Source organism: Procambarus clarkii, chromosome 6 (assembly GCF_040958095.1).
Source record: "Procambarus clarkii isolate CNS0578487 chromosome 6, FALCON_Pclarkii_2.0, whole genome shotgun sequence".
NCBI classification, from domain to species: Eukaryota; Metazoa; Arthropoda; class Malacostraca; order Decapoda; family Cambaridae; genus Procambarus; species Procambarus clarkii.
Window position 1 is genome coordinate 17,357,092 of NC_091155.1, and position 11,589 is coordinate 17,368,680.

Below are 11,589 nucleotides of genomic sequence, written 5' to 3' on the forward strand. Positions count from 1 at the left end.
TGTACAAGACGCCTTAATCCACTTGACCATCACGACCGGACAAAATGAGGTGATAGCCGAGGCTATTTGAACCACCCCACCGCCGGCACTCGGATAGTAATCTTGGGCATAGCATTTTACCAAATCACCTCATTCTTTGGGGCACACGTGAGGAACACAAATGCGAACAAGCCTGAATGGTCCCCAGGACAATATGCAACTGAAAACTCACACCCCAGAAGTGACTCGAACCCATACTCCCAGAAGCAACGCAACTGGTATGTACAAGACGCCTTAATCCACTTGACCATCACGACCGGACAAAATGAGGTGATAGCCGAGGCTATTTGAACCACCCCACCGCCGGCACTCGGATAGTAATCTTGGGCATAGCATTTTACCAAATCACCTCATTCTTTGGGGCACACGTGAGGAACACAAATGCGAACAAGCCTGAATGGTCCCCAGGACAATATGCAACTGAAAACTCACACCCCAGAAGTGACTCGAACCCATACTCCCAGAAGCAACGCAACTGGTATGTACAAGACGCCTTAATCCACTTGACCATCACGACCGGACAAAATGAGGTGATAGCCGAGGCTATTTGAACCACCCCACCGCCGGCACTCGGATAGTAATCTTGGGCATAGCATTTTACCAAATCACCTCATTCAGTTGCATATTGTCCTGGGGACCATTCAGGCTTGTTCGCATTTGTGTTCCTCACGTGTGCCCCAAAGAATGAGGTGATTTGGTAAAATGCTATGCCCAAGATTACTATCCGAGTGCCGGCGGTGGGGTGGTTCAAATAGCCTCGGCTATCACCTCATTTTGTCCGGTCGTGATGGTCAAGTGGATTAAGGCGTCTTGTACATACCAGTTGCGTTGCTTCTGGGAGTATGGGTTCGAGTCACTTCTGGGGTGTGAGTTTTCAGTTGCATATTGTCCTGGGGACCATTCAGGCTTGTTCGCATATATATATATATATATATGTCGTACCTAGTAGCCAGAACTCACTTCTCAGCCTACTATGCAAGGCCCGATTTGCCTAATAAGCCAAGTTTTCATGAATTAATGTATTTTCTCTAATTTTTTTCTTATGAAATGATAAAGCTACCCATTTCATTATGTATGAGGTTAATTTTTTTTTATTGGAGTTAAAATTTACATAGATATATGACCGAACCTAACCAAACCTACCTAACCTAACCTAACCTATCTTTATAGGTTAGGTTAGGTTACGTAGCGGAAAATGTTAGGTTAGGTTAGGTTAGGTAGGTTAGGTAGGTTAGGTAGTCGAAAAAACATTAATTCATGAAAACTTGGCTTATTAGGCAAATCGGGCCTTGCATAGTAGGCTGAGAAGTGCGTTCTGGCTACTAGGTACGACATATATATATATATATATATATATATATATATATATATATATATATATATATATATATATATATATATATATATTTCTCCACACACCCCAGAAGGATTCGAACCTAGACAGCCAGCAGCACTATGCCTTGGCGTCCCTGGTACCTTAACCACTAGACCACACGATTGTACAAAAATCTTGGTAGTCGTGAGACTATTTATCCAAGATCCGACAGCGCTCCGTGGTCAACTTGGGCATAGATATTTTATCGAATTACCTCACTTGGTCGGCCACGTGAGCAACACAAATGCGAACAAGCTTGAATGGGTCCCTAGCCAATATGCAACTGAAAACTGCACGCCCCAGAATAATTCGAACCCCGACAGAAATCCATAGAAAATTGGTTCAGACTGAACCATGGAAAATTCAAACAGCATAATTTCCCATCCACTAAAGCTATTGAATGAGGCATCATTAAATTTCATTTAATGATGCACTCAATTTCTTTATTTAAATACCTGCTAAACAAGATGTGTTATTGTTATTATTATTATTAATAAAACAAATTTGTTATGTAGTTTGTTGAAATTCAACTCTCTGGAATTTATGAAAAAAATATGTATTTACTGTTTGTTTAAGAACACAGACAGGAAATGAAAAGGACCGTAGTAATGTTAATAATGTATTTATTATTAAGAGCATCTTAAAGTACCAGCCAGTGTGTCTATCCCGGCTACAGCTTCCATCAGTTCATCAGCGACCGTAACCATATCCGCCACCATGACCATATCCACCACCGTATCCACCACCGTAGCCGCCACCGTAGCCACCACCGTAGCCGCCGCCATAGCCGCCACCATAGCCTCCACCATAACCTCCACCATAACCATATCCACCTTTAGCACCGTGAACGCCAGCGTTTCCAGGACCACCAAAACTGTAACCACCCTTGCCCCTCAAGACAAAGTTGGCATGAGAATATCCATATCCACCATGGCCACCATATCCATATCCACCATGGCCGCCATATCCACCAGGAGAGCCCAGACAGGCGGCCACCATCATGGCTGCGATGGCTGTCAGGAGTAAAAGTTTCTGAAAATGAAAAAATCAAAGACTCAGACATTTGAACACAATACAAAAGACACTCACACGTGACCACGCTAAAACGTGGTTTAACTTAACATTATTTCTTGTTTAATTAATGTAGCTATATTTTTACTTTTAGTTTTAAGCGAACCAATTAAAAGGAAATTAGATTAATCAGAAAACTATTAATTGGAATTGTGAATTATATTTTTTTTACATGGTTTCAATAAACTGTTTTAATTATTATTCGTTTTTTTTTAATACGAAGCTGGAACTTTAGGAGAGTTACCAATGGTCATTAATAACTAGAAAGTATTTGATTAACATAATTCGCAAATGGTAAGGGTAATGAATGAAACGTCCAAATACGAGATGAATAATGGTATGTGTGCACAGAACTTTGTTACTGTATGTTTTTTTGTTTCGTAATTTGATCTGTGACCACGAGTTTTTTCCCTGGGCCACACACACACATACACACACACACACACACCCACACACACACACACACACACACACACACACACACACACACACACACACACACACACACACACACACACACACACACACACACACACACACACACACACACACACACACACACACACACACACACACACACACACACACAAATATATATTAATACATTCAAAACCCAATGCAATATTGACAAGTCAGTACAAGTAAAGAGTTACCATCTTAGTGTATATTTGTTCGTGGTGGAATCAGCCAATGAACTGAAGTCTCGATCCTGACGACAAGTTTATATACACATATATACACCCTCCGCCTACCTCCAGAACCCCCCGGGGGAGCGACCAACACCTGTGACAAAGACCACCATTGTTTACCTCAAGGTGGCTGGCGAAATGCCCCAAATGATATATTTTTTTACTTTCTTTTAAATGTCACAGGTACATTTTTTTAGAATTAAAAAAATCAAATGAAGGTATGATGTTCAAAGTGTATGGTGGCATGGCATGATGTTCAACGTGTATGGTGGCATGGCATGATGTTCAACGTGAATGGTGGCATGGCATGATGTTCAACGTGTATGGTGGCTGGGGCATGATGTTCAACGTGTATGGTGGCAAGGTATGATGTTCAACGTGTATGGTGGCAAGGTATGATGTTCAACGTGTATGGTGGCATGGCATGATGTTCAACGTGTATGGTGGCAAGGTATGATGTTCAACGTGTATGGTGGCAAGGAATGATGTTTAACGTGTATAGTGACAAGGGCATGAATATTTAGAGCTAGTTACAGGGTTTCAGTTTGCAATGGTATGCTTCAGTTTATACTTTTCCTCTCTAAGTATACGGTGATATGAGAGGTCTGCGAAGGTCATTTTTTTGTTTTGTTTTTTAAAGGTTTATTGTCTACGAGAGACGAGGCCATTGATTTATACACTTCTAACCAGCATATTTGTATACATTCCTGTCGTCCATAAACAAAGTTAGAGATTTGTTAGAATCATTTATAGTGTTGTTACTTATCGAGACAATTATCTTCACTGATCTCCACCCATGAAGGTAATTGGCGTTTGCATAATTGAGGTCGTGACGGCTGTGTTCTTAGCCTGAGCATTCCAAGATGAAACATTGGGGTATATGATTGTAACAGACCAGTCAGGGGTTGGCCTCAGTGCCACGCTCTAAGATATTTCGCCATCGATTGGAACCCCCCATGTTATTTTAATGAGGTCTGAAATCGAGGGATTTGATTTCTGAAGAGATTTAAAAGCAACTCTAATATGTGTTACAAATCCATGGAGAACAGACGAAAATGCATATATGCAGGTTAGCAGTGTAAATGTATGGCCACGTCTGTGGTAGAAAATAATAATAATAATAATAATAAATATCTATTGTTTCAGAGCCAAATGCAGTAAAACGATAGTGTTATTATTCCGTATGTCATGGCTTTCTGTGTCTCTTTAAAGAAAGGCGCTCCATCATTTTTATTTTCACTGTAATGAACGTAGTTTTTTCAGCCCGGACTACCAGCCATTATGGGACCGAGTACGTAAGTTTAGTAATAGTATTTTTTACATTTTGTATTTTTGGTCAAATTTGACTTTACTCTAATAATATTTATAATTGTAAAAATTAAGATATCTGCTCTTATTTGTTTGGTTTCGTCTTGATGATTGTTTACAAGCATGAAGATTCATATTTGTTTCTTAAACATTCTTAATAATAAATATTTTAAAACGTGTGTCGGATTTGAAATTTTGGCTTCATAATTGAAAAAAAATATATGTAGGCATTTAAGATTTTTGGTTGAAAAAGCAATTAATTTTCAAGATTTCTTTGTGGTGCAAATAAACAATGCAGCGATGAAAAATATGCCTAACTACATCAATTGATTCCCTAAGAATAATTATTTTCCAATTTTTCATTTGAGTCATGAATATCTCATCTGAGTCACTCTACTTTGGTATTATAAGATTACCGAGCTTAAAGTGAGCATCACCATATATATACATATATATATATATATATATATATATATATATATATATATATATATATATATATATATATATATATATATGTATAGTAGTAGGCACACATCAGTCTCAGGAGACTATGGAGTTGCGCTCTGGTTGTCGGTCTGGAGTGGCCTCACCAGGACTCATAGCTAGGGAAGGTTGATAGGGAGGAGAAGCTGTTGCCCAAGCAGCAGGTTCCCCCTCTCCACGGCGCCGAAAGTCTCCAATGGAAAGGCAAACGCCAATACGATTGGTTCCGGCGCCGTCGCAGGAAGTGAGAGCTCCAGAGTTGACCTCGAAGTTGGAGAACGAAGGCACTGGGACTCCAAACCCGGAGACCGCCGTGGTCGCGGCCGTAGAAGAACCACCCCATCAAGGGCGTGATTGACTCCAGTCTCCTTAAGCAGAGCCTGGGCCGCACGACCCCCGGGAGGAGGACGGCCCGGTCCTGCACCTACGGGTACCAGTCAGAGATCGTCACAGCTCCCTTTCACCCGAGGCCGGCTTCCTTCAAGAGCAAGTAGAAAGAAGAGTGATAATTATTAAATACAACAATTATTATTATAATAATTATTATTATATATATATATATATATATATATATATATATATATATATATATATATATATATATATATATATATATATATATATATTCATATATCAGAAACAGTATAGGTCCAAGGACTGACCCTTGCGGGACTCCACTCGTAACGTCTCGCCAATCTGAGACCTCACCTCTCACACTAACTCGTTGTCTCCTGTTGCTTAGGTACTCCTTTATCCAATGGAGTACCTTCCCTTTCACTCCAGCCTGTATCTCCAGCTTTTTCACTAGCATCTTGTGTGGCACTGTATAAAAGGCTTTCTGACAATCCAAACATATGCAGTCTGCCCACCCTTCTCTTTCTTGCCTTATTTTTGTTCCCTGGTCTTAGAATTCAAGTAACCCTGTGAGGCAGGACCTGCCATCCCTGAACCCATCTTGATGCTGAGTTACAAAGTTCTTTCGCTCCAGGTGCTCCACAAGCTTTCTTCACACAATCTTCTTCATCAGCTTGCATGGTATGCAGGTTAGGGACACTGGCCTGTAATTCAGTGCCTCCTGTCTATCCCCTCTCTTGTATATCGAGACTACGTTAGCTGCTTTCCAAATTTCTGGCTGTTCCCCTGTTGCCAGTGATTTGTTATACACTATGGAGAGTGGTAGGCACAGTTCTTCTGCTCCTTCCTTTAGTATCCAAGGGGAGATTCCATCTGGGCCTATAGCCTTTGTCACATCCACTGTGTGTGTGTGTGTACTTAGCTAGACATGCTTGTAGGGTCAAAAGTCATATCTTAATCCCCTCCTTTCGATCCTCTGCGGTTGCATGCAATGACAGTTTTCCAACATCAGGAATGATTCTTGTCGCATATTATAGTACAGTTTCTAGATTAATGTGTTTCTTTAAACGGGAAGGCCATACCATACCATATCTTGAGATCTTGAGGTTATCTTGAGATGATTTCAGGGCTTTAGTGTTCCCGCGGCCCGGTCCTCAACCAGGCCTCCACCCCCAGGAAGCAACCCGTGACAGCCGACTAACTCCCGGGTACCTATTTACTGCTAGGTAACAGGGGCATCAGGGGTGAAAGAAACTCTGCCCATTGTTTCTCGCCGGCACCCGGGATCGAACCCGGGACCACAGGATCACGCGTCCAGTGTTCTGTACACTCAGTAACCAGCCCCAACAACTGTTACTATGGTAACACTTGCTGTTACCAGCAACTGTTACCATGGTAACTTTCTCAAGATAAGTTTTCATAAGCAGGTTTTTGTGCGTTCGTAAGGCTCCTTTGCCAAGGTTCCTGAAGACTATCCTCACTGGACAAATTTGCACAGTTAAAAAGCGTTATTTTTCATGATGTGTTTTTTTTTTTACAGTTGTGTGCGTCGTATTTTTAGATTTGGAATTTTTCGTCCATTTCTCTTTTTTAAATTTAAGCAGCTGACTCGCTTCCATTTTGTACAATACTCTCATAACAATTAATGCATTAAATGGCCACGATATGTTCCACCTCATAACGTTTCTTTGCCAGTCTGAAAGTCCAGTGTTCATATTTCAGACCTCAGTAGGCATGAGAACTTGAGGATATAAGAACTAGAAAGACCATAGAGAGCCCTTTGCCTCTTACTAGGAGGGCTCCGTTTGACTCGATCTCTTCCTCGTGTATTATTTAAACATTTTCATTTTTCGAATCTCTTCAATCTGTCTGTTTCAATACTGACCGGCGCCGATTCTACTTATGTCCAAACCTTTTCTTCCAAATCTCTTTGACCAATCTTCGTGGTGTAGTGGTAAGACACTCGCCTGGCGTTCCGCGAACGCTCTGTCATGGGTTCGTATCCTGGCCGGGGAGGATTTACTGGGCACAAATCCTTAACTGTAGCCTCTGTTTAACTCAACAGTAAAATGTGTACTTGGTTGTAACAACGATTCTTCGCGGCAGGGGATCGTATTCCAGGGACCTGCCCGAAACGCTACGCGTACTAGTGGCTGTACAAGAATGTAACAACTCTTGTATATATCTCAAAAAAAAAAAAAAAAATCAGCACGTCTCTATGTCCGTCGTGAATCAAGATGTTTCCAGCTTGTTACCCCATGTTTATTTTAACATGGTCACTTTCATTGTGTGTCATGAGTGTGGGTCGGGTTGTTCTTCAACTGCGTTATGGTCGCTTGTTTTGTTCACTGTAACATTGTTGAAGGTTTTCACAGTTCAGATCCCTGTTTATCTTCTTGTTATCTATACCTTTAAAATTGGAAAACCTTGATCATATTTCCACTTATGAGTCTGTGCCGAAGGCAGGTCGAGATTTTTCAATATGTCTTGACAGGAAAACCGCCCGTCCTAAGGTTTCCCAACATCAAGAAACCGTCGTATTAAAATCCTAATACTACCAGAGGACCTATCCTAACCTACCAGAGGACCCAAAACAGAAAACAGGAAAGTATATCAATTTCGGGAGCCGCTACCATTTTCTAGAACGACGATTTTTGGCGTTAGGTGGAGTATACAGTACGTCAAAATGAAACGTTCTATTAGGAGGACGGATTAGGAAAAATCCCCGAGACCCCACAACAGCCTAAACATCCTTCTCTGTATTTGTTCTTACAGTCTGTGTTCTTCCTGTAGTTCTAAGTCCCAGTGGGATCTCGCAAGTACTAGGGGTCCTGGTAGTACACTTGGATTTGTTCTCAACTCCCAATTGAGAACTGAGGGTTCGATTCCTGCTTAGGACAGAAATGATCGGGCACGTTTCCTATCACCCAATGACTCTGTTCTCCTAGCTGTAAATGGGTACCCAGAGATATCTGGATTCCTATTGTTAGGTTGCATTTTGTGGAGGGTCAATATTTTGAGGAAGGAGGGGGAGGCCACGATTTAAGCTTAACATGTACATACATAAAGGCTGCCTGTCCCCCGACAAAATCAATTATTATTATTTAGCTGAATCAATTATTCAAAATCAATTATTCAAAATCAAAATTCAATTATTCAAAATCAATTAATTCAAAATCAATTATTATTATTTAGCTGAAGGATAATATTTCTGCTTCCGTAGATATTTATTACAAATCCCAGCATTCTGGGCCAACTACCAGTCCTTCCCCAGGATGGTAACCATAACAAATGCCTGTTTCCAAGGGGCGGGTTAACTGGTAGGTGAATAGAGGAATTAGGTGAAAGGAAACTTGCCCAACCATATCTTTGTTACCACAGGTATCATGCCGGGATAACCAAGGAATCTTGGGCGTGATCCTTTTGGTTTGGAGCCGACGACGTAGACCACTGTGCTACAGGACCTAACAAATCTATTTATTTTCTGCTCTCATATAAATATTACGCGAACATGCTTACTGTCTCCGACAATGGTTAAAAAGAACGAACAAGTTTATTAAAAAAAAATATGATTAAGAATACTTTTGTTACGCATTGAGTCTTTAGAATTTAAACGTTTTCTTTGAAAGAAAGAAAACGAATTAATTTTTGATAACCAACTAAATTAGTTTTAGTGCATTAAATTTACCCGAGAACCACTAAGTGGCCTCGACGAAGGCAGAAAGTCAGCGGCTTGTCGGAGGTCCCTCCATTTGCCTTGACAAATATAAAAATAATAACAATAATAATAATTAGTAATTGATAACGTCTTTTCACAGACATAATAACATAAGATAAAAACCCACACTTGTGTATATCTGAAATTTATGTGAGGACTTTACACCATCATTCGCACTCTCATAATAAGCGCTTTGTCAATGTCTGAGTGTGTGATTAGGACGAGACTTACATCTCAACGTGAGGCTGCTATCTGTTTGTTGTTTTAGATTCAGCTTCTCAGAATAAAATGTTCCAAATAGCACGGGCTATGGTGAGCCCGTAGTGGACTTACCTGCACAGGAGCGGGGCTGTAGCTGGCTGGCTGCTATCGTTGTTGTTGTCGTTTTAGATGCAGCTACTTAGAACAAAAAGTTCCAAGTAGCACGGGTTATGGTGAGCCCGTAAGTAAAGACTCTTTGGAGCCATTATCTGTATCAATACACTAGAAGGTGAAGGGACGACGACGTTTCGGTCCGTCCTGGACCATTCTCAAGTCGATTGTGCATGATTCCTTCACGCACATTCCTTCACCAAGTCGATTCCTTCACTCCATTTTGTAACAATTGACTTGAGAATGGTCCAGCATGGACCGAAACGTCGTCGTCCCTTCACCTTCTAGTGTGTGGTCTGGTCAACATACTTTAGCCACGTTATTGTGACTCATCGCCTGCATCTGTATCAATAGTTGATACTAGAGATCTTGGGATGGCTTGGGGCCTTAATAGTGGACTTCAGCCTCGGGAGGGCTGGCTGTACCAGTTACCAGAGCTGGTGGGGTTAGTGTTGACCTCTAGGTCTTCCGTTTTTCTTTTTCTGAGACTTTGGCTGAGCCGTGTTGTCGTTGGAGTTTGAGGAGGTCTTGTACAGAGTAGGTGTAGTATTTGTGGTGCAGCGGTGGAGCTCCTACTAAAATTTCATCGTCTGAGAAGTCCGAAACATCCGTAGTTGGTGTTTTCGTCTTTCGTCTCGCAGCCTGAGATAGGCTCAGGTGTCGTGGATTGGTGGTAGAAGCTATTTCAGGAACGTTGATGGTGCTGTTAGTATTTGTAGACAGAACGTCTGCTAGCGCTTCAGCTGAGATGGTGATGGTAGGAGTGTTGGGAGCTAGAGAGGGAAATACCTCTGTCTGTGACGCTCGGGTCTTGGGTGGTTCTAGAGTCTGTGTTGAAATCGACCTCATGGTCGTCCTCGTCCTCCGGAGTGGTAGTGGAGGCAGTGAGACTTGTGCCAGGGGCTATGTTGTGATCCAGGCCATTGGCTAGGTATAATGTGTTCAGTTCACTGACAAAACGGTGGTTGTCTGGTCCAGCAAGCCTTTCCGCTAGTCTAATTAGACCAGGAATAATGCCTGCACGTGACGCAGGGGGCTGCGAAAGAGCCTGTGGGGCCATGGGTCCGCATTGTGAAGGCTGGGTCGCCTGGAGGGAGGAGCTACTTTTTGGTAAGACCGGCAAGTCTTCTGGTCGGTTGGTGGGAGCTGAGGTGGTGGGTTGAGCGCCTGGGGCTCTGGTCGCGGAGGTAGAAGGGTTGTTTCTCTTGGCTTCAACCTGGGCCAAGATGTTTTCCTGTCTTCGGGCGCAGAGGTAGGAAATTTCGGGATGATTGCTATCGCAAAGCAAGCAGAGATGGGTTGTTGCCTTTCATATGGAGTAGTGATGGTCCAGTGCGCACAGACTGCTCTTTTGAACAGGGTGCTGACACTTGTTGGTTGGGTGGGAGAGCTCGTAGCACTTGAAGCACTGCTGGAGCTCATGGTATCGTTCCTTTTTTACTTGGTGGGGTTGAATTTGTAAGCCGAAGCAGTAGAAACCTTGTGTGGCAGCCTGGGTGGCAGCAGCTATTGTGGTGAAGTAATCTTCATCGATGATTTGTCGGTGCTGCAGAACTCGAGGTTAAATACACACAGGTTCAGAATTTCGTCCTCGATATTATCCATAATATTATGTTGCGGTCGGTCAGCGATCCACTGACTGGTCCTGCTGGTAATAACAGTTCTTCCAGCCAGGAAATGATGTGGGAAGAGAGGATGTAGGGGGTGCTCCTTGCGAAGTATAGCATCGTTGGTCAAGAGTTTCAAGCTCTTCCTCACATGAAAAGAAGAGCATGATATCATCACTTTCCTGACTAATGTCAGTAGGTGTGATGCCGATAACGTCCTTCAGGACCTTAAGAATATTGCTTCTCTCGAAAGCATGACCGTCAAGGGGGTAGCTCTAACCTTCAGTCGTTTGGGTCGCATTGTATGCACACCCTCAACGAGTAGTGTGAATGTGGTAAAAAAAATTGGGCTGTGTGTCGGTGTCCCACCCCCTATATTTCTTTCTTTCCAGCTTAAAAGAGTCATATCTCTGTAACCTGAGTATTCTCTGATGTTCAGGGAACATTTTCATGTGTGGGAAAGCGTGGAGCGTGATTAAGCTGGCTGTAAAATGGCCAGTTAAGTTTGATAATGCAAGGGGCTTACGCCTTTTTGGGGCGCAAGACGGCGCCGAGACATCCTGTTTCCCG

At 42.3% G+C, this 11,589-nt stretch overlaps 1 protein-coding gene across 1 annotated transcript; it reads right to left on the reverse strand.

Annotated features, from left to right (window-relative positions):
- Positions 1-2,104: 2,104 nt before the first annotated feature.
- LOC123754145 (ctenidin-1-like) lies at positions 2,105-5,311 on the reverse strand. Its single transcript, XM_045736348.2, has 2 exons — positions 5,270-5,311; positions 2,105-2,446 (listed from the first exon to the last, which is right to left on the reverse strand). Exons 1-2 carry the CDS (start codon positions 5,309-5,311, stop codon positions 2,105-2,107), a joined length of 384 nt encoding a protein of 127 aa, XP_045592304.2.
- Between the last annotated feature and the right edge of the window lie 6,278 nt (positions 5,312-11,589).